Source organism: Stegostoma tigrinum, chromosome 4, assembly GCF_030684315.1.
Source record: "Stegostoma tigrinum isolate sSteTig4 chromosome 4, sSteTig4.hap1, whole genome shotgun sequence".
NCBI lineage: Eukaryota > Metazoa > Chordata > Chondrichthyes > Orectolobiformes > Stegostomatidae > Stegostoma > Stegostoma tigrinum.
Genome location: NC_081357.1, coordinates 4,263,696 through 4,287,737, shown reverse-complemented (window position 1 = coordinate 4,287,737; position 24,042 = coordinate 4,263,696). Strand labels below are relative to the sequence as shown.

At 42.1% G+C, this 24,042-nt stretch overlaps 1 protein-coding gene across 2 annotated transcripts in view; it reads left to right on the top strand.

Annotated features, from left to right (window-relative positions):
- ppp2r5d (protein phosphatase 2, regulatory subunit B', delta) overlaps positions 1–24,042 on the top strand; it is a 119,763-nt gene that overhangs the window by 83,053 nt on the left and 12,668 nt on the right. For both annotated transcript variants that reach the window (XM_048531188.2, XM_048531189.2), the window contains 6 exons: positions 803–911; positions 2,718–2,771; positions 3,803–3,973; positions 7,422–7,549; positions 12,345–12,446; positions 20,052–20,124. In XM_048531188.2, the coding sequence (XP_048387145.1) occupies positions 803–911; positions 2,718–2,771; positions 3,803–3,973; positions 7,422–7,549; positions 12,345–12,446; positions 20,052–20,124 (637 nt within the window). The remainder of the gene's footprint in view (positions 1–802; positions 912–2,717; positions 2,772–3,802; positions 3,974–7,421; positions 7,550–12,344; positions 12,447–20,051; positions 20,125–24,042) is intronic.

Sequence of the window (24,042 nt, the reverse complement as noted above, 5' to 3'; positions counted from 1 at the left end):
TGGCCTGCTTTCCATATTTCTTATATTTTGGGTGAAACTGCATCTGCACAAACCTCTGTTTACTTGCTATATTTTGCCATGTTTGGACTTTTTTTTAAAACTGTAGAATATTTTTAATTCGTTTGTGAATGTGTTGCTCACTGGGCTAGGATTTATTGCTCACTCCTAGATGCCCTTCAAATGTTTGTTGCCTGTTAGAATGGGAGGGGAAATGGACCAAGATTTTCCTCGTAGGACTATGTACAGGTGAAGATGGGTTGATTGCCCGTTTACTGCTGGTCTTGGCTAAAGTGCAGCTACTTGGGTGATATAATAGAGGGCTGTGGGCACTTGTGATGAGATTCAATATCTTGGAGAAATGGAGAGTGAAAAATCACCATATGATGCAGCAAACAGTTTTAAACTTCATTATCTGGTTATGTGGGAGATCATCTCTATATATTCTGCATATGGTTAATATGACATAGCATATTGAAAGGAACAGGTAACTTTGAACATATAGTTCCTAATACTTTTCACTGGCATTTTCCATATATTCTGAATGTACAACAAACTTAAGAGTAGTAATGAATAATGATCAGTTGACAAGTCCATTATTGTTGTATCATGCTGCCACCAGGACATGAGAAGATACACCTAGATTAACCTTTTTTTGGGACTAGTATTTCACATATTTTCCAAAGCAGTTCAATACGATTCTATTGAGTCAAACTCTAAATAATATACAGACAGTGGAAGTTTGAATACTCTCGTTAATTGTCAAGGATTTAATTCCTTTACACTCTTCTCTTTCCTTGTTCAGTATCATCAATGGATTTGCATTGCCTTTGAAAGAAGAGCATAAAATGTTCCTGATCAGAGTATTACTGCCCCTGCACAAAGTGAAAAGTCTGAGTGTCTACCACCCACAGGTAAGGAATATTTGACCTGTTCCTGAGAAATTAGTCCTGCAACAAATGCTTTAATATGAGAAGATGACCCTAAAGACTGATTTGTGACTTGGAGTTGCTCTGGGGGCAGGCTTTGGAAGTGTTGGACCTCTACACCTGGGAGTACTGACGAGGTTCTTTTTGAAGAAAGTGAATTTGTGTGCCTGAACACTGAATGTAGGGATTCAACAGGCTTTCATTTCTACAACTAAAACTACAGTGTAAAAGGAGTATTGACCTTCATTACCAGTGTCCAGTTAACAGATGGCAAACATTAATTGACCACAACCCAAAGCATGCTAGCCTCCCTGTGCTTTCCCTAGAGTTGAAGAACTGAGATGTTTACTTTCTAGCTGCTTTGAGATTCTGAAGGAATTTCTTCACCTGGTTTAACACCTTCAACTTTGTTGTTCCTTATTAAATAGCAGACAGTGGAAGTTTGAATACTCTCATTAATTGTCAAGGATTTAATTCCTTTACACTCTTCTCTTTCCTTGTTCAGTATCATCAATGGGTTTGCATTGCCTTTGAAAGAAGAGCATAAAATGTTCCTGATCAGAGTATTATCAGTGTTTTGCAAGTTGTTTCCTCCATGTATGTGTCGTTGAAGGTTGTGTTCTGCTTTTTATTAAATCAAATGAAGGCAGGAAAAAGCACCAGGCAATGGCTATTACTATTGTCACTTGATGTTAATCTCATTATTATTGTTAAATCGCTCACCATCAAAACCATTGCCCATAAACTGAACTAGGCCAGTAATATTCAACTGACGGAAGGATGCACTGCTAATCAAACTTCAATAATCAATGAGTTGCATTGCTCATTTTAATGTTTTGGTACAGTCACCAACAAGGCAAATTGTTTGTTTATAATTTTGGTACTGTTATCCAGATTAAATTACTTTTACTAGATTTCTTGTCTGATCTCAAAACAACTTGCAATTATCAACTAGCTGAGTGGGCACCATGGTGAGCAAGGAACAGCTTCGAAACAGCCCCTTCAGCCCATGCTGTATTACTCTACAACCCCATCCATTTATCATAAGATACAACTAGTGCTTAGTTACTCATCAGTTTTGCCACTTGTTTCGAAGCTATAACTTAGAATTGGAACTGCATCTCCTCTTAATCAGAAAACACACAACATGAAAGACAAAGACTCTGTAGGGATTCCCCTCTGCCTGCTTGCCTCTAGCTCCCTCTTCACTGCATGTGGAGACAAAGTCGCACACTTGTTGAGATATCACTCATTCCCGTTATGTTGTACTGTCACCTTGCTAAATGGAATAGCCTTTGAGCAGACCTAGTAATTCACTGGTTACCCCTGCAGCTCTGTGGGATCATGATCTGAGAACATATTTAGACTTGCTTCAGTTGGTGATAAACCTGTGGAATTCTGTACCATGTAATTCTGTGAAAGCAAAGTCACTGAATATCTTCTAAGGAACAGATTCTAAACATGAAAGGCAGGAGGAATGTGTGGGAGAGTGATGTTAAAGAGTGAATCAGCCCAGATTGTATTAAATGATGGAGCAGGCCTGACCAGCTCCTTTTCTTAAATAGTTTGCATGTTCTTGTTTGAAATGCTCCCATGCAGTGCCTAAAGTTATTTTGTTACATTAAAAGCTTGGTTACATGTGAGCTATTGCGAGGTTTGAGTCCAGTTACCAGAAGTGCAAGACCAACAATCTTAATGTCCCCACAACCGAAACTTGAAATTGTTTATTGTGGACTTCACTCAGGAGCTGTGTCATATGTATACTTAATGTCCCTCTGCCTGTCTTTGCAGCTGGCCTACTGTGTGGTGCAGTTCCTTGAGAAAGACAGCAGCCTTACAGAGCCAGTGAGTACAAAATTCTGTCTTCAAAACCTTGCATAACTGTTCTGGAACATGCATCTGTTCTTTGGTCACTCTCTATTTTTTCACCGTGTCCCTATATTAGTTGATTTTTGTCTTGTACACTCAATTCAAAATGCGCCTGAATCTCCATTTTGTTTCCTGCTAAGGATGATAGGGTTCTGCTGGCAATAGAAAGCAAAACTTTGGCTGTTATTCTTGCTCACTGCTGTTTTTCTGTCCTCCACATGCAGCCCCTTCCCTATGTGAGCCCGCATTCATTCACTGCCTCTCTGTACATGCCCACCTTCTGCCTCTATCTCTGCTCATAGACACCAATTTCTTGAGCATGTTCTTTGTATTTTAGGTTTCTCATTAATAATTAAACTAGGTTAGATTTCATATTGGGGAGTGAAAATTCTTTTGTCTCCTGTAATTTTGCTGCTGTTAAATGTGGTTCTGCAATCCATCTCATCAAGAGGGGAAGGATTTATTTTTAAATATCAGATTTTGAACATGGCACTTAGCAGGTCAAAGATCTGACTCAATCAGAAGCACCATTGACCACTCTGGCTATGGGAGCTCCACTCTGGCTATGGGAGCTTGGCCACTAATGGTACGTTCCTGTGGATATAGTTCTGACTGTGGAGTACACTATCTAATCCTGATCACAAATTCATTCAAATACATGTTAACCTTGCTTCTTGAAATCACTTTTGTTTTTTTTTTAAATTAAATTTCCTGAACCAGATATGCTTACTCTGGGGAGAAGTCATTTTCAGGTTTTCTTTTTGTTCTCATGATTGACTTGACAGTCACATGAATCATTTTTGGAAATATATTCAAGTATGTTCTATAATATTTGGGAGAGGAATGTTGAACTCATTTAGCTCTGGATCTTGTGACTGCCCCATCAGCTGTATAATCCTGTTACCAAACCACCTGCCGTACATTTGCTGCACACACTTCTCGCACGCTTCTAGTCTCTAGCCTTTAAAATGCAAAGCTGGCTTATATCTACCTTGTCTTTACCTCAGGTCATTGTAGGTTTGCTCAAGTTCTGGCCGAAAACGCACAGTCCAAAGGAAGTGATGTTTCTGAATGAACTGGAGGAAATTCTCGATGTCATCGAACCTTCGGAATTTGTGAAAGTAATGGAGCCATTGTTCCGACAGCTTGCCAAATGTGTCTCCAGTCCACACTTTCAGGTAATTGCAGCAGTCAGCTATTCCCAGTAATGCTTCTGCTGTGAAATGTGGGATATAGGGTAATAGGGATGTGTAGCTTAGAAACTGACCCATCAGACGAACTTGTCCATGCTGACCAGATATCCTATATTAATCTAGCCCCATTTGTCAGCTTTTAGTCCATATCCCTCTGAACCTTTCCTATTCATCCAGATATCTTTTAAATGTTGTAATTGTACCAGCTTCCACCACTTCCTCTGGCATCACATTCCATACATGCACCACCCTCCATGAAAAAGTTGTCCCTTAGGTCACTTTTGTATGTTTTTCCCCTCACCTTAAACCAATGCCCTCTAGTTTTAGATTCTCCTACACTAGGGAAAAGACCTTAGCTATTTGCCCTATCCATTCCCCTCATGATTTTATAAACCTCTATAAGGTTAATCTTAAGCCTCCCAAGCTCCAGGGAAAATATCCCCTGCCTACTTCAGCCTCCCCCCACAGATCAAACCCTCTAACCCTGGCAATACCTTTGTAAATCTTTTATGAACCCCTCCAAATTTAACAAGATCTTTCCTATAGCAGGGAGACCAGCATTGAATGCAGAAGAAAGCAGGACAGGCACATTCCTGTGAAAATGAAGGACAGGAATGGCAGAATTTGGGGAACTTTAACTTAGTAAGACAGGGAAAATTATCAGCTGAGTCAAAAAATAGAAGCATACCCAAGGCCTAGGCAACTAAAAATAGACGAAGCCTTTGAAGAATAGAGAGAAAGTAGGAAGGAGCTCAACGTGGGCGTTAGACTGAAAAGGTTTATGAAATGCTCTTGGCCAGCTGTGGTAAGGAGAATCCCCAGGCATTTTTAAGCATATTAGGAGCAAGAGGGTAGCGAAGGAAAGACTAGGCCCGCTGAAGGATAATGGACAGAGTTTATATGTGGAGTGAGAGAAATGTGAAATCCTTAACGAGCACTTTGCAATGGTATTCTCCAAAGGGGGTTGCGGGTATGAGGGATGTTGAGGTCGGGAAAAATGTGTGAATAATCTTGGGCAGGCCAACATAATGAAGGAGGAAGTGTGTGGTGACTCTTGAAGTACATTAAGGTAGATGAGTTCCCAGGGCCAAATGGGATCTATCCCAGGATACTGTGGAGTCCAAGGAAGAAATAGCTGGGGCCTTAACAGATATCTTTGCATTTAAGAAGGGAAACAGATAATCCAGATAATTACAGGCCAGTGAACCCTGATGTCTGTGGTGGAGAAGCTGTTGGAGAAGATGCCAAGAGCCAGGATTTGCTCATGTTTAGAAGTGAGTGGATTTATTAGTGATAGACAGCATGGGTTTGTGCAGGGACGGTCATGTCTCACCAACTTGATTTGAGTTTTTTGAGGAGGTGACAAGAATGATAGATGAGGAACGAGCAAGTGGATATTGTCTACATGGACTTTAGTAAGGTATTTGGTAAGATACGTCATGGCAGGCTGATCCAGGATGTGTTGGTTCAGTGACGGAGTAGTGGCAGAACAGTGCTTTTCAGAACGGTGATCAATTCTGCAGGGATCAGTGCTGGGACCTTTGTTGTTTGTATACATAAATGAGCAGAAGGAAAATGTAGGTAAGTTTGTCATTTTGCAGATGACGCCAAAGTTGACCAAGTTGTAGATAGTGAGGAGGATTTTCAAAGGGACTGGCGAGATATGGATAGATTACAGATTTGGGCAGAGAAATGGCAGATAGAGTTTAATCTGGACAAATGCAAGGTGATGCATTTTGAAAGATCAAATTCAGGTGCAAATTGTACGATAAATGGCAGAACCCTTAAGACCATTGACAAATAGATGGATTTGGGCGTACAGGTCCACAGATTCCTGAAAATGTTACATTGGTGGATAGGTTATCACGAAGACATACAGCATGCTAGCCTACACTGGCTGGAGCATCAAATATAAAAGTTGGCAAGTTATTGTTACAGTTTTATAAAACTTCAGTTTGGGCACATTGTATGCCATTCTGATTGCCACTCTGGTAGAGTGGCATAGTTGCAAAGTAAAATAGCCAGTTTTTTTGATTTCCTCACTAGCACTTGGTTTCTTGTATGTTCTGCTTTCTTCCCACCAGCCTGTCCTTTCCATTTTTGCTATGAAAAGAGACATTGATCTGAAGAGCTTGGCTGTGATCTAGAGTACAGTGTGTGGTTGGTTATTAGACTGATCCTTAGATGATACTGAATCTTTTTTGTCTCTTATCCTTCGTTGCCATTTTTCTATTCACCCATTGGAGTGTTGCTGGTTAGGCCAACATTTTATGACCATCCTTAGTCACTTTTGAGATAGTGGTGGTGAACTGTCATCTCAAACCACTCTCGCAGACCCACAACAGTGCTGGAGAGGAAGCTGCAGGATTTTGAAATGGCGATACTGAAGTAATGCAATATAGTTCCAAGTCAAGATGGCGAATGGCTCGAAGGAGAGCTTTTAGGTAGTGGTGTTCCCATGTATCTGATGCCTTTGCCTTGGAAGCGATTACAGGTTTGGAAGGTGTTGTCTAAGACCATAAGACACAGGAGTGGAAGTAAGGCCACTCGGCCCATCAAGTCCACTCCGCCATTTAAATCATGGCTGATGGACATTTTAACTCCACTTCACTTCCCTGCACTCTCTGCATAGCCCTTGATTCCTTGTGAGATCAAGAATTTGTCGATCTCTGCCTTGAAGGCATCTAACGTCCCAGCCTCTACCGCATTCCGTGGCAATGAATTCCACAAGCCCACCACTTTTTGGCTGAAGAAATGTCATCTCATTTCCGTTTTAAATTTACCCCCTCTAATTTTAAGGCTGTGCCCACGGTCCTGGTCTCCCCGCCTAATGGAGACAACTTCCTAGCGTCCACCCCTTCTAAACCATACATTATCTTGTAAGTTTCTATTAGATCTCAACCTTCTAAACTCTAATGAGTACAATCCCAGGATCCTTAGCCGTTCATCATACGTTAAACCTACCATTCCAGGGATCATCCATGTGAATCTCCGCTGGACATAGTCCAGGGCTAGTATGTCCTTCCTGAGGTGTTGGGCCCAAAATTGGACACAGTATTCTAAATAGGGCCTAACTAGAGCTTTATAAAGTCTCAGCACATCACTGCTTTTATATTCCAATGCTCTTGAGATAAACAGCAACATTACATTAGCTTTCTTAATCACAGACTCTACCTGCAAGTTAACTTTTAGAGAATCCTGGACCAACACTCCCAGATCCCTTTGTACTTCTGCTTTACGAATTTTCTCACCATTTAGAAAATAGTCCATGCTTGTATTCTTTTTAAGAACTTGACCTTTGTTTGGCTAAAATGCTTGATTTGGAATTGCACTAATCTGTTTGTTGAATAAAGCCATGTAAGTGGCCACTTGTATAATAAATGTTTGTGAAGTAAGTACTTTTAACGTACTGACGTTAGTTGTCCTGTTTCAGGTGGCAGAGCGTGCTCTCTATTATTGGAATAATGAGTATATCATGAGTTTGATCAGTGATAACGCAGCCAAGATCCTCCCTATAATGTTCCCTGCTCTCTACAAAAACTCTAAAAGTCATTGGAACAAGTAAGTCTGTCTTCAATTCCCAGTTTTGCAGCTAATTCTATAACTTAGAAACCTAGAAAATAGGAGCAGGAGTTGGCCTTTTGATCCTGCCTTGCCAGTCAATATTGATCATGCCTTAATATTGTCATAACTGATCATCCAACTTAGTACCTGGTTCCTACTTTCTTCTCATCCCTTTGGAACCCTTTAGGCCTAAAACCTATGTTTAACTCCTTGAAAGCGTTCAGTGTTTTGGTCTTGACCACTTTCTGTGGCAGAGAATTCCACAAGTCATCACTTTCTGGCTGAAGAAATCACATCAGTCTTAAATGACTCCCTATCTCGAGACTGTGACCCCTAGTTCTGGATCCCACCCACCCACCCCCACTTATCAGGAACATTGTTCCTGCATTTCCTCTGTCTAGCCCCATTAGAACTTTCTAGGTTTCTGAGATAACAGTCCCCCCCGCCCACCGGCTGCCCATTCTTAGGTCCAGTGAATATAATCCTGACCAATCCAGTCTCTTAGCAACAAAAAATACTACAGATGCTGGAATCTAAGGTAGACAAACAGAAGGCTGAAGCTAGCCCTGAAGAAGGGTAATATCTAAAACACTGACTGCTCTTTTACTCCAGATGCTGCCTGGTTTGCTGTGTTCTTCCTGCCTCCTGTTTGAATACCAGTCTCTTCATTACAGGAATTGTTGCACTCTCTCCAAAGCCAGAACATTCATCTTCAGATAAGGAGATCAAAACTGCGCACGGTACCCTGTTTTGGTCTCCCAAATTCCCTATGCCATTGCAGCAAGACATCCTTGCTTCTGGGCTAGAACCCTGTCGCTGTGAAGGCCGGCATACCGTTTCCCACCTGCTGTATGTGCATGCTTACTTTCAGCAATTGATGTACAAGAACAGTGTGAAGCTGGATGAGCACAACAGGCCAAGCAGCATCAGAGGAGCAGGAAAGTTTGACATTTCGGGTCGAGACCCTTCTTCAGACATGGGGGAGGGGAAGAGGGTTCTGAAATAAATAGGGAGACAAGGGAGACGGATAGAAGATGGATAAAGGAGAAGATAGAACATAGAACATTACAGCACAGTACAGTACAGGCCCTTCGGCCCTCAATTGTTGTCCTGACTGTCATACCAATCTGAAGCCCATCTAACCTACACTATCCCATGTACATTCATAGGGTGGAAGGAAACAGATAGGTTAAAGAGACGGGGTTAGAGCCAGTGAAGGTGAATGTAGGTGGGAAGTTTAGGGAGGGGATAGGTCAGTCCAGGGAGGACGGACATGTCAAGGAGGTGGGATGAGGTTAGTTGGTAGGAGATGGGGATGGTGCTGGAGGTGGGAGGAATTGTTGGGCAGGTGGGGCTGGTTTTGGCATGTGGTCAGGGGAGGGGAGATTTTGAAGCTTGTGAAGTCCACATTGATACCCATGGGCTGCAGAGTCCCAAGCAAAATATGAGATGCTGTTCCTGCATCTTTCGGATGGTGTCATCGTGGCAATGCAAGAGGCCCAGGATGGACGTGTCGTCCGAGGAGTTGTGGGCGGAGTAGTTCACGGAATGGTTTGCGACTGGGAGGTGTAGTTGTTTGTTGCGAACTGACCGTAGGTATTCCACAAAGTGGTCCCCAAGCCTCCGCTTGGTTTCCCCGATGTAGAGGAGGCCACAATGGGAACAGCGAATACAGTACATCACGTTAACATGTGCAGGTGAACATCTGTTCAATGTGGAAGGTTTTCTTAGGGCCTGGGATGGGGGTGAGGGGAGTGGTGTAGGGGCAGGTGTAGCACTTGCTTCGGTTGCAGGGAAAAGTGCTGGATTTGGACACTGGAGTCACGGAGAGAGTGGTCCCTCTGGAAAGCAGATAAGGATGGGGAGGGAAAAATGTCTCTGGTGGGGTCAGATTGCAGATGGCAGAAATGATGTGTTGGATTTGGAGGTTGGTGGGGTGGTACGTGAGGATGAGGGGGATTCTGTTTGGTTATTATTGCGGATAGGGGGTGTGAGGGATGAGTTGCAGGAAATGCGGGAGACATGGTCGGGGGCATTTTTGATCACTGTGGAGGGGAAGTTGTGTTTCTTGAAGAAAGAGGACATCTGGGATGTTCGGGAGTGAAATGCCTCCTCTCGGGAGCAGACACAGCAGAGGTAAAGGAATTGGGAATAGGGGATGGCCTTTTTACAGGAAGGAGAGTGAGGGGAGGAATATTCTAGGTAGTTGTGGAAGTCGGTCAGCTTAAAATGGATATAGGTTTCCAGGTGGATGCCAGAGATGGGGACAGAAAGGTCCAGAAAAGAGAGCGAGGTGTCAGAGATGGCCCAGGTAAATTTAAGATTGGGGTGGAAGGTGTTAGCGAAGCGCAACGAACACGAGGGAACATGAGGCGGTGCCTAAACAGTCATCAGTGTAACGGAGGAAGAGATGGGGTAAAGGGCCAGTGTAGCTTTGGAAGGGGGATTGTTCCACGTAACCTACAAAGAGGTAGGCATAGCTTGGGCCCATGCAGGTACCCATGGCCACCCCCTTTGTCTGTACAAAGTGGGAGGAATTAAAGGACAAGTTACTGAGGGCGAGGACAAGTTTGGATAAGCGGATGAGGGTATCACTGGAGGGGTAATATCTGAGATAATGTGGTGTGAAGCTGGATGAACACAGCAGGCCGAGCAGGGAAGTTTGGAAGTATTGGCAGTTTCTACTATCTCTGATGTACAAGAACACCCCAGGTTTAATTGCACCTCCTCATTTTCAAATCTCTCACCATTCAGATAATCCACCTTCTCCTTCCTTTGCTACCAAAGTAGGTAACCTCACACTATGGACATTATACTTCATCTGCCGTGCATGTGCCCACTCACTCAACTTGTTTAAATCACACTGAAGCATGTCTGCTTCCTCCTCTCAGCTCACCCTGCCACCCAGGTTTGTGTTTACTGCAAATTTGGAGACATTGCATTTGGTTTCCTCATCCACATCATTGATACGTATTGTGAATAGCTGGGGTTCAAGCTCTGATCCCTGCAGATCCCCACTAGTCACTGCCTACCACTTGGAAAAAGACCCATTTCTTCCTGTCTGCCAACCAGTTCTTTATCCGTGTCAGTACATTATTCCCAATCTTATTTGCTTTTATCTCACATCTTGGACTTTCTTCAGCCAGTGAGTGGTGAATCTGAAGAACTGAATGCCACAAAATATTGTCTAGGCCAAGTCATCGAGTGTGTTTAAAACAGAGATAAGTGGAGTTGTTGGTTGGTTCCCCAAGCTGACTGGTTTTTGTCAAACCTTGCATCCCCCTTCTAGCCTCCATTGAAGTGCTGCCGTTCTGTTCCATTCTGAACTTATATGGTCCAGTCTGTTATGATGGGTAGCTCTGTTTCTGGTTTTGCTTTAGAACCCTGTTTTTCTACCACTAGTACCATATTCAAACATGTTGAAGTAGATCCCATCTACATACCACTAAGGAGTAAAACCAGAAACAGAACTACCATCGTAACAGACCGGACCATAAAAATGCAGAACGAAACAGAGCAACAAAGGCTAGACAGCACTGAAAATGCCAGCTAGAAGTCGGGGGTGAGGGCTGGTGGGGGTCGCATGGGGATTGAAACATTTGCACGAAAACAAGTCAGCTTGGCGCACCAGCCAACAATTTGAGCTACAATCCAAGCTACAGATCTTCGCTAAAACATTAAACAGCGTTAGGTTCTTGATTACTAAGGGGATCAAGGGTTATGGGGAGAAGGCAGGAAAATGGGATTGAGAAATATCTATCAAGTGGCAGAGCAGACTCGATGGGTCAAATGACCTAATTCTGCTTCTAAATCTTATGGTCTCTCTGGGACCTTATCAAAACGCTTCAGAGAATCTAAATGAGCCACATACGCTAGCTTTCCCCGTATCAACTTTGTTAGTTACACCCTCAAAAAAAAAATTCCACTAGATTTTTCAAGCATAGTTTATTTCCCTTTCCCCTTGCCCTTCTATTTGTCCATGCATACTCTGTCTGATCTTGCCACTGTTATCCAAATGCTTTGCTAATAAATCTTTTATAATTGTCTCCAACATTTCTGTCACTCCTGAGTTCAAGCAAACCAGTCTGTAATTCACCGTTTGTTTTTTCAAACTGAGGAGTTACATTAGTAATCCACTAATCTGTAGGAACTATTCCAGTCTGTAGAATTTTTGAAAGCTGACCACTGATGGGTCCACTGTCTTAGGACACTTGTGTGGGATAATGTGGGAAGTTTTTCAGAAAGATATCTGACTTAGGCATGTTTGGAAGGGACCTGAGAGTAGGGGTGGGTCTGGGAGATTGAATTGGTTTGTAGGGTAAGAGTCACTATTGCTCTAATTCTTCAGAGTCTACTTCTGAATTCATTAGTTTAAAACAAAGAACTGGAGATCTGAAACAAGAAGAAAAATGGCTGGAGAAACTCAGTAGGGCAGGCAGCATCAATGGAGAGATAAAAGCATTAAAGTTTCAAATCCAGGTGCCCCATCTGCAAAACTGATCTCTCCACCCCAGGTGCAGACCTGACTTTCACCTCCAATTTCTGTTCTTGTTTGGTTCTGAATTCATTAGTGTAGGCTTTGGAAAATGTTTGGAGGTTTAGTAACTGAGTAGAGTAGCTGGTTGTTATTTTCTGTAACATTCTGGTAAATTGTGTAGCAAATGTCAAATCCCTGGTCAATGTTATCAATGGGTGGAATCTCTGTGAAATGGAGGGAAACAGACATTGATTAGAATTAATTCGAATGACACCTGTAACAAGCTGTCCTAATGTTAAAATGCCTTTTTTTTAGGACAATCCATGGATTAATTTACAATGCATTGAAGCTATTTATGGAGATGAATCAGAAGCTTTTTGATGATTGCACTCAACAGTACAAAGCAGAGAAGCAAAAGTAAGAAAATTCCACAAGTTTCAATGTGTTGCTGTGCCCAAGAGGAAGAAGGGATTGACACTGATACCAGTACAAGAAAAGAGGGAACTGTACCATTGGGACAGTCTTTAGTAAACCACAGTGGAACCAGTGTCCTGATGTGTCATATGTGTAAGACTGTGCAAAGTGCTTTTTGCTAAAGAGTCAAGTGATGATAGTTCAAGTGTGGAAAGGTTTGGAAAGCTAAAAAGAAAGAACAAAGCAATACCACAAGGTGACAAACTGTCAGTCTATCCAAAACATTATAGAAGGAATATTGTGTTCAGTTGAATAAATGTGCCAGAAAGCATATTGAGAATAGGGCACTGAAAGAGTTCAGATGAAGAGAGATTTAGAAATCCAAAGTTATAAATTGATGCAATAGAAAACAATATGTTAATGTGTGTAAAGGCAAACTGAGTGGTGCTGGAAGGAACAGTTTAACAGTAATTGTGCATCAAAGTCATATCCGTGAAGGAATAGTGGTTTTAAAACCTCATCTCATTACGTGAGGCACATCTGAAAAAACAGATAACTGAACATCACTGAGATAAATTGTTTAGACCTAACTGCCAGCACAGACATGGTGTCAAAGGTTGGGAAATAACTGTTCCAGGTTAACACCACATTTTGTACAGTCAGGCAGAATAGAAATGGGGATGGGATAGCTCTTATCATAAAAGCTGACATAATGCCATGAGATCATGAGGAATATGAGTAGGATTGGGCTATTTAGCTCATTGAGATTGCTCTGCCATTCAGTAGGATCAATTCTGAGTTTTTAATTCTACTTTCCTGTCAGTCCCAATAACGCTTGACTCTGTGCTGGTCAAAAACCTCAAACATGGACAGCTTTGTCAATTGTCGAGGGAAGAGATTTCCACAGATCAATAGCCCTGTGAGAAGAAATTTCTCTTCACCCATGACTTAAGCACGAGATCCTTTATTTTTCACCGATGTCTTCTAGTTAGTCTATCCCACAAGGGAAAACATCCTTTTAGCGTCCACTCAGTCAAATCTTCTCAAATTCCTGCATGTTTCCATGAGAGTGCCTCTCATTCTCCTAACTTCCTGCCATCCAATCTTTGCTCAACCCTTAAATAAAATCTCACGAATCAGTTAAATGAACATTATTTGAACTGCTTCTAATCCATTTACTTTGCTTCTTAAATCAGAAGACTAAAACTGTACTGCAGGTGTCTCACCAATATCCTGCATACTGCAGTAAAACATTTCATTTATATCCTGTTCCCCTTGTGATGAGCAATATTCCTTGTGCATTCCTAAGCACTTGCTGTATCTGTGTACAACTCCGATCCCTCTGTACCACTGAGTTCTGAAGTTTCTCCAACTTTAATGTGCTACTTTTTAAAAAATACTTCCAAAGTGTACAGTTTCACATTTTCCTTCATTATATGCCATCTGCCAAATTTTTGACTACTCACTTAACCAATCTACATCTTTCTATGACCTCTTCACAATTTGCTTTCCTACCTGCATGGATGGATACCAAACAATGTGCCTTTGGCCAATGGGGGACTCAGTACTTTTCTGTGGAGAAATTTCAGCTTTACCTTGGTAGAAAGGAAGCTGTAGATTTGCTTACCAGTCATGGAGAAAAATTTTTCCAGTTGATTCTCCACGGGACACCAAGCAACAGAAGGTTGTAAACTCAGACCAAAATATAGTCTTCCCCGCCTCCTTCGAGGATGAGACTTCTCATTCCCAAAGCATTCATTCATACTCCAATGGAAAGACTTGAGACTCTGAGTAAGGTGAGGCTGGATGGCCTATACTTTAATGCTAGGAGTGTTACAATCAAGACATTTATTCAGGGCATGGTTTGACATATGGAATTACATTACTGCCCTCAGAGACGTGGTTGAGGGAGGGACAGGACTAGCAACTCAACATTCCAGGTTGTAGGATGAGATGGGAGGGTGAAAAAGAAAGTGGTGCTGTATTATTTCTTAAATTGTATTCAGGACAGCTTCTTTAAATCAACATGTAGAAGGCCTAACATAGGATCTAATTCCGGAGAATGAAGCTGGACAGGTGCTTGTGGGGCAGTGGGAGAGCATTTCAGTGACAGCAACCACAATGCAGTACAATTTAAATTTGTTGTAAAAAAGGAAGAAGATTGCCTGCAAGGAATAATTTTGGGTTGGGGGTAGGCACATTTTATTAAATACAAGCCTGGATCTGGCTGAAGTAGATTGGAAATAGCTACTTACGGAATCTACAGCAGAACAGTGGAGAGCGCTTAGAATGGAAATGCAGTGTGTATAGGTCCTCCATCTTCCTTTTAGGGTGAAATCATACAACAACAGGTTATAGTCCACAGATTTATTTGAAAACACGAGCTTTCAGAGCCTCGCTCCTCTTCCAGCTGTTAGAGGTATTACCAGACACAGAATTTATGTGAAAAATCAAAGGGTCACACCATTAATGAGGATTTACTAATCAAACCTAAGAAGTGTTAAATCTTTAATTAGTTACATGGTTTTAATTGATTAATATGTGCATGTATATGTAAATCTTCGAATTCCTTTTCAACTCACTGTCCTGATGGACGCCCTCATAGGAACAGGATATGATGCTGAGCTCATCGATTGCCAGTTCTGACATGTCAGTGAAAAACCACAAGACAGCCACGGAACATGTCCGATATGGTACCTCTTGTCATTCAGTACTTCCGAGAGTGGAGAAACTATGCCGTATTCTTCAGCCTTCAACACATTATCGATGATGATGAGCACCTTGCCAAGATCTTCCCCATGCCTCCACTTCTTGCCGTCAAACAACCACCAAACCTTAAACAGACTGTTGTTCGCAGCAAACGACCTAGCCTTCAGGACAACATCGATCACGACACTACGCAACCCTTCCATGGCAACCTCTGCAAGACATGTCAGATTTTAAAGGATACAATGTCACACGTGGGAAATCCACCCATTACGTACACAGCGGATATTCATGTGTCTCTGCCAGTGTTGTCTATCTCGTACACTGCAGGCAAGGCTGCCCTGAGGCACAGTATATTGGCGAGACCATGCAGACGCTGTGACAATGGATGAATGGACTCTGTGCGACAATCACCACTCGGGGATGTTCTCTCTCAGCGGGGAACACTTCAGCAGTCAAGGACATTTGGCCTTTGATCTTTGGGTAAACATATTCCAAGGCAGACTTCAGGATAAACAACAAAGCAGAGTCGCTGAGCATAGGCTGATAGTCAAGTTTGGTGCCTATAAGGACGGCCTCGGCCACGATCTTGTGTTCATATCGCACGACAAGTGACCCCACCACACAATACGCACTCTCTCATTCTTACACGTGTGCATGCACAAACATATGTGTACGTGCATGCACTCTGTCTCAAACACGCTCTCACCCCCACACACGAATATATGGGGTGAATTTGTATTTGCCGATACATCCTATTTCGTTCAAAGAGCACACAATTTTTATATATACTCAGTCATTACGGCATTTTATAAATTTCTACTTTAGAAACAAAATCAGTCTGACTTCAAACCAAAACACACACACACTATAAGTAAGGCCTCACATCCAACATGCATTGTCAGGCCTAAAATGTCACCATTTCCTTACACTGATAAAACGTTTAGTTCTGTCAGGACAGTGACTTGAACAGAATTGGATTTACATATACATATTAATCAATTAAACCCTTCTAACAAATTAAAGATTTAACAGCATCTAAAGTTTGTTTAATACATCCTCAGTGGTGTGATTCTTTAACTACTTCTGTCACTAACACCTGAAGGAGGAGTGAGGCTCCAAAAGCTTATGTTTTCAAATAAACCTGTTGGGCTATAACCCGGTGTTGTGAGATTTCTAACCTTGTCCACCCTAGTCCAACACTGGCACCTCCACATGAGGGTGAAATGTCAAAGCAATTAGCCCAGAGGACTCTGGATGTTGCGGAACATCCAAGACTGGATAAGAAGGAAAAGGGAGACATTTAGCTGGTGCCAATGGAGCAAATCAGGTGCCCTCGTGGGCTATGTAAAATGCAGGGGCAACTTAAAAAGCAATTAAAAGAAGGAAGATAGGGCATGAGAAAACATTGCCTGTAAATTTAGGGTGACTCCCAAGATTTTCTATAAGAATATTAAGGGAAAGAGGATATCTGAGGCCAACTGAGCAGTCTGTGGAGCCAGAGAATGTTGGTGGGTTGTTAAATGAGTATGTCACTTCTGTCTTCCTTTTGGAACAAAATGGATATCAATGCAAAATTCAAGGAAAGGGACTAGAAATTTCTTGAGGAGCTCTCCTTTCTCCCTGGATTACCATTATCTATCATTTTATCTGCTGGTTTTTCTCTCCTCTGGGCTCCATCTCCATCCATTGCTTATTTCTTTGTCCTCACCCATTGTTTTCAGTGCATATACCACCTTTTCCTAGCTACTGTCTCTTCTGAAGAAGGGTCTGTCAGGGCCTGAAATGTTAACATTCCTTTTTCTCCTCAAGAAGAGGCATTAACTGAAGAAAATGGTTGTGGTTCATATAACGGGTACACACAGATGGTGTGAAGAGAAAGTTGATGTCATTGGGAAGTGATGGAAAATAGTAGGCTCTCAAAGATGGCTCCTCAGGGAGTATACATTTTTACAACTACTTAGTTTTTATAAAGATACATTAAAATAAAGATGCAAAGGATAAACAGAGTTGGTTCTGTTCTTGGTGCAAGTCTCTTTCGTGTCCACTCCTGGCACTGCTCTTTGTCTCTGTCCCCTTCAGGGATCTAACCCCCAGCCCCTTCATGAGCAGTGCATGTGCAGATGATGTCTATTCACACAGATGGAACAGTGTCACTGCTGCACGTTTCCGCTGTGACTTGGTCTGTAGCGGCCAGCTGATGTCGCAGGCCACATTTGCACGTGCACAGTGGGCATTCCACATAATCACTGAAAGAAAATAGCATTGAGTGACTGCAGAAAACTGCCAAAAAGGAAACCAATGACAGCTGTTCCAGTTAAACAGCCTCAGTGTAGCCCAGAATTCTTTACCAAGATTAGAGTATATGTAAGGTTATTGTTGAGGGTAATAGGGTTGAATCTTTAGTGCTGGTACTTGTAATAAAACTGTTTTGAGTAGTTCTTGTAGAGTGCAATGTAGTTTGTGTTTAATAAACTTTGTTCTTTTCTTAGAAATACATTAGCAACCTCTTATAAATGTGATCGGTGTTTAACTACCACAGCAAACAAATAAAAAAAAAAGGCCTATCAAGCCAAATTTCACTCTGGGACCAGACCTTTTCAGTATAACCAAATTTGCAAGTCATTGTCAATCTCTTCAATTCTGCATACAAGAAACTCCATGCAGAATCATAGCATTTTGGGCCTTAGTCCGCTCCTGCAGTCACTGATCTATAAAAGTAGTTAGGAAAAACAGCAAGGATTTCTAAAAATTTGAAAGCCTCCTTCCTTCACATCACCTGCCACATATTTACTAACTGCCACACACCACTCACCATGGGTTGCACTCTTTCCTTGTGAGTTGCAAAAAGAAAACTGGAAATAACTCCTAGATATCGAAGTGTGGAGCTGGATGAACACAGCAGGCCAAGCAGCATCTCAGGAGCACAAAAGCTGACATTTCATCAGATGAAGGGTCTAGGCCCGAAACGTCAGCTTTTGTGCTCCAGAGATGCTGCTTGGCCTGCTGTGTTCATCCAGCTCCACACTTCGATATCTTGGATTCTCCAGCATCTGCAGTTCCCATTATCACTGGAAATAACTCCTATTCACCAAGTTCAACTACCTCACCTATCTAAGAACTTGTGGTTGAGAATCAGCCAGAAAACCATGGCAGAAACTCTCATAACTCTCATCCTTCCACCAACTGTACTGAACCACTTTATTCATGTCAAGGATCTCATGTTTCATGAACTGCTTAACCTTCCCTGGCACTTTAGTAATCTGGGCACAAATCACCCCAGGTTTGCTTCCTCTTCTAATCCTTTCATAATTATACCATTTAGCATGTAATGTGTTTCATACATCTGTTTCTGTCTGGATTGACTTTCATTTGCCTTGGCTCCACTATTTCCATTAATATGTTTGTCTTGAACCTTTTTACAAATTTCACAGCTGTTTACAGCTTGTCCATCTTCTCTCCCACCTCTCCGCTCTTCCCACCTCACTGGGCAATCCTCACCACAGCCTACCTGCACTCACCTATATAAGACGATAAGACATGGGGCGAATGGCCTTACTTCCACTCCTATCAAGTTCACTCTGCCATTTAAATCATGGCTGATGAGCATTTCAACACCACTTCCCTGCACTCTCCTCATAGCCCTTAATTCATTGTGAGATCAAGAATTTGTCGATCTCTGCCTTGAAGGCATCTAAAGTCCCGGCCTCCACTGCAGTCCATGGCAATGAATTCCACAAGCCCATCACACTCTGGCATCCCACCTACCTTCCCCAGCCCCACCCCTCTTCTCTCTCTCTTTATTTGAGTTCCCTTCCCCCTCCCCCACTTCTGAAGAAGGGTCCTGACCTAAAACGTCAGCTTTTGTGCTCTTCTGCTACCTGGCCTGCTGTATTCCTCCAACTCCATATTGTGTTCTCTCTGACTCCAGCATTGGCAGTTCTTACTATCTCTGTTTACATGTGCATGTGTGTTTATGATTTACTGGTCAGAGGGTGTTGCTGGAAGCTCTAATCTGAGGAAAAATTAGTTTCACAATGTGTGTAGGTTGGCAGAATGATGAGTAGCCTTTCTGGATAGGTAATCCAAGATTGTTTTGAATTTTTTTTGTGATTGGAGTACTTGCTAGTCTGTTTTGGAACCAAGTGATGTAAGCACTTTCAATTTCAGGACAGTAAATATAACAACTGAGACTAAAACATTTTTAGTTAACACAGTGAAGATCGTAGTATATGGATAACATTTGGCCTATGCTTCTCGCAACATTTGCCTAAATTCTGCCTAGTGCTGAACTGAGTAAACTGTGGTGCATCAGCGATAACCCTTGGGAAACTGTTACTTTTCTCTGTAATCTGCAGTAACAACTATGAAAGTACTGGCCCTGTCCAGACTCAAGGTAGTTTGCCTTGAAGACAGTGCTGTGCACAGGATAGTGTGTGAAGAGAGGAAAAATTTTTCCATTTAACAAATGATACTGTTAACTTGTTAATTAAGACCACCTTGGGTGTGTTGACATGGCAAGAATGACCACAGAATGGCACAAACATTGAATATTTAGTTTACCCTAACTTAAATTTGTGCTTCTGAAGGTTTTAAAAGAATTGGCCTCATTAGTGTGTCATTTAGAATTCAAGGTTCCGTCTCTGATGTAGCAGCATCAAAGCAATCCAAACGAGCAGGGGTTTGAATTTCATACATGTTCTAAAACTTTAAAGGAAGATGGTGGGCTTGGAAACTCTTGTTCAAGTTTTCATCCATAGTGGAATCATGATATCAATTTGTACTTTTAATTGTTACATTATCCTTTTTAGACAGCATTGATCTGAGTGAATTATGGAATTGCCTGTTTTTGTCCTCTTAACATCACAGAATCCAACAACTGTTTTTCTTTTTATATTTCAGGGAGAAATTCAAACTTAAGGAACGTGAAGAGATATGGCAAAAGATCGAAAATCTGGCACAACATAATCCTCAGGTATGTAACTGCTGGTCCTTAACTCCTCTTCCCTACTACCCCATCAGTAAGTGAATAATCTGGGAGTGCTGAAGCGTTGTATCTGCAGGTGTTTGTGTGTGGTTGGAGCAATTTTCTCATGAGGAACAGTGTAAGGTTAGTATCTGAAGTACAGAAAAGTTTGTTTAACTGGCACTCTCGATAAACCAGCAAAACGTTTATGTACCTAAAATACTGGAGGTTTACCGTATTACTGCAATGTCCAAATAGTCAGTTGAGGATGCAGGTGAGAAGGCTCTTGGCTGGTAAGTTTTGTTTTACTTTAGGCAAAGTTGCATTATTATCTGTGATTTAAGATGTAAGTAAAATATAACAGTGATGTGTGTACCCCATGTATAGTGTTTTTATTACTTAGTTTGTGTTTTTACATTGATTATATGGACCTCTTGATCAACGTGTACACTCTCTTGGTCCTATAGTTGCCAGTTAATAAAGATTTGTTGTACCATCACTAAAAAATTAGTATTGGACAAGCTAATGTCTAATCAGTCTTACATAATGGCGTGGAGAGTAGCGTTCAGTTCCTGAGTGCTGGGCTCAACTGCTCATCAGTTCATGCAATGGGTCTGGCAGCAACCCCACATGGTTCATCATTGTCTCAGTCACTGTTCTTTTTTTCCTTTTTTTTTGTTGTTTTTTTTTTGGTTCTGGGAGACCAGAGCCCTGCATATTTCCATCCCTGCTCAATATCAAGTGGTGACACTAGTAGACAGGCTAGGACCATGTCAGCCAACTTGGAGCCAGGACCCATCATCCTCCAGCATTGTCGCCAACCCATGCAGCGTCGCCAGCTCTTAAGTTGTAAAGTGATGGCCCCCTGGAGGCAGCAGGAAAGGAGCACATTGCCAGGGCAATGTCAGACGGCAGCATCTGGAGAAGAACAAAAGTTGAAGCCTATGGAGAGGGAAAGATAAGCTTTTGGTGCTGTTTCAGCTTTAGCAATATCGATTTTAATATTAATTTATTCAGTATTTTACCATATGACAAATTATTTAGTAATTTATCCCTTAATCCAAGTTGGCGCCAGACGTGGCAACATTATACACTTTCACCCTATCTAGGCATAAGTGACAACATTAAATAAATCCAAATCTAATGGGGCTAAAGGCCAATAAGTCCCCTGTTCCCGATGCCTTGCATCCTAGGATCCTAAAAGAGGTAGCTACAGATAGAGATATATACAGATATACAGATGCATTGCTTGTGATCCTTGATTATGGAGAAGTACTGGAGGATTGGAAAACTGCTAATGTCACGTAAAAACCAAAAGAACTGCAGATACTGTAATAAAAACCAAAAGAACTGCAGGTGCTGTAAATCAGGAACAAAAACAAAGTTGCTGGAAAAGCTCAGCAGGTCTGGCAGCATCTGTGGAGGAGAAAACAGTTAACATTTCGGGTCCGGTGACCCAGTTCTGAGGAAGGGTCACTGGACCCGAAACGTTAACTGTTTTCTCCTCCACAGATGCTGCCGGACCTGCTGAGCTTTTCCAGCAACTTTGGTAATGTGTCATCTCTAATCAAAATAGGAAACTTCTATCAAAAATGGTGGGTGGGGGGAGGTAAAATGTGGGTAAGTATGGGTTGATTAGCCTTATATCTCTTGTTGGAAATATGTTGGAATTGATAATTAAGGAAATAATAGCAAAATATTAACTTATTCAAGCAGAGTCATCATGGCTTTATGAAAGGGAAATTGTGTCTGACTAGAGGCAGAGCCATACAGCATGGAAACAGGCCCTTCAGTCCAATCAGTCCCTGCTGACTATAGTCCCAAACTGAAGTAGTCCCACCAGTGTACACTTGGCCCATATCCATCTAAATATTTCTTATTCAAGTACTTATCTAAATGTTTTTTAAACATGGTAACTGCACCTGCATCAACCACTTCCTCTGGAAGTTCATTCCACACAGCAACCAATCTGTGTAAAACAATTGCCCCTCATGTCTCTTATAAATCTTTCTCCTCTCACCTTACAAATATGCCCCCGGTCTTGAAATTCCCCATCCGAGGGGAAAAACTTGCCATTCACCTCATCCAGACCCCTCATTATTTTACAAAGCTCAATAAGGTCACCTCTCAAACTCCCGTGCTTCGGTGAAAAAGGACCCAGCCTATCCAGCTTCTCCTTATAACACACATACTCCATGTCAATTGTGAGGACAGCGTGAAACTGGCTGATACGCTTGAACAGTTTGATGTTAGGAATGAGGATGTGCTAGAAATTTTGAAAAGCATGAGGATAGATAAGTCCCCAGGCAAGACGGGATATACCCAGGGTTACTATAGGAAGCGAGGGAAGCAATTGCTGTGCCTTTGGCGATGATCCCCACTGCCCACTGGAGTAATGCCAGATGATTGGAGGGTGGCAAGTGTTATTCCCTTGTTCAAGAAAGGGAATAGGAATAACACTGGGAATTACAGACCAGTCAGTCTGTCTCGTGTGTGTTTGCAAATTATTGGAGAGATTCTGACTGATAGTCAGCATGGCTGAGAGAGAGACAGGTCATACATCACAAGCCTTATGGGATTCCTTGAGAATGTGACAAAACACATTGAAGGAAGAGCACCAGTGCCGAGGTTCAGTTCTACCCTCTGACGACTGTCTGTGGAGTTTGAACGTTCTCCCCATGTCTACGTGGTTTAACTCCGGGTGCTCTGGTTTCCTCCCACAGTCCAAAGATGTGCAGGTTAGATGCATTAGCAATGGGAAATGCAGTGTTCCAGGGATAGGGAAGGGGGATGGTGCTGAATGGGATGTTCTTTGAAGGGGCGGTGTGGACTTGCTGGGTCAAATGGCCTGCTTCAGCATAGAATCCCTACAATGATTCTATGATCACCAACCTGGGTCAGATATCAAGCAATGATGAGATAAAATATGAGAAGTGAGTGTGACACAATGTAAAAGACAACAAAATAGAGGAGCTGGTCATCAACTTCAGGAAGTGCACTGGAGGACACACCCCTGGCTATATCAGTGGTGATAAGGTGGAGACGGATAAGAGCTTTCCTAGGAGTAAAGATGACCAACAATCTGTCCTTGTTCATCGGCATCGATGCTACAGTCAGTAAAGCCTAAGTGTGTCTGCTTCCTCAGAAGGTGACTCTAACTGTGCAGAACTTCTTCAATTCAGCAGTGCCTTAGACTGACCAGATTCCAATACATCTCATAAGGAGAGGGCTCTGCTACCGTAGGTATCCATACCATTGTCCAAGGATTGATTCAGAAAGCTGGGAGCCAGCTATCTCCAAGCTCTCAGCCTCAACTCAGACTTTGCCTGTGATCCACTGGGGCTATTACTCAGTTGTAGAATGTGCATATCTCCCAGCCCAGTGCCCACGCTCTCTCAATGTATTTCAGTAACACTACATAGAAGTGATCATAACAATATTGAATTTCACAATCCAACTTCAGGGTGATAAGAGTGAGTTTAAAACAAGTGTTTTAAACTTAGGGCAATTAGAAAGGTGGGAAGGCAAAGCTGCTAATGTGGTCTGTGAAGTTGTTAAAATGTAGGGCAGTAGAAATACAGCAGCAGTCCCTTAAGATATTTCATAAGACTTGACAAGGGTGCATTTCAGTAAGAAAGAAAGAGTAGAAAAAGGATAAACCATGTAAAGTGGGAAGTTAAATATTGTATAAAACTGGAAAAAAATTTTTGCAGAATTTTAAATCAAAGGAGAATTTAAATTTGAGAAACCTCACTAGAAACAGTAAAACAGAAAACAGGGGTTTCTACAAGTGTTCAGAAATAAAAAGCTTCTCTTGGTAGAGGGTCAATGAACTGCAGGGGGGCATTTATACTTTTTTTTTCTATTCACTTGTGGGACGTGGGCATCGCTGGCTGGGCCCGCATTTTTTGCCTATCCCTAGTTGCC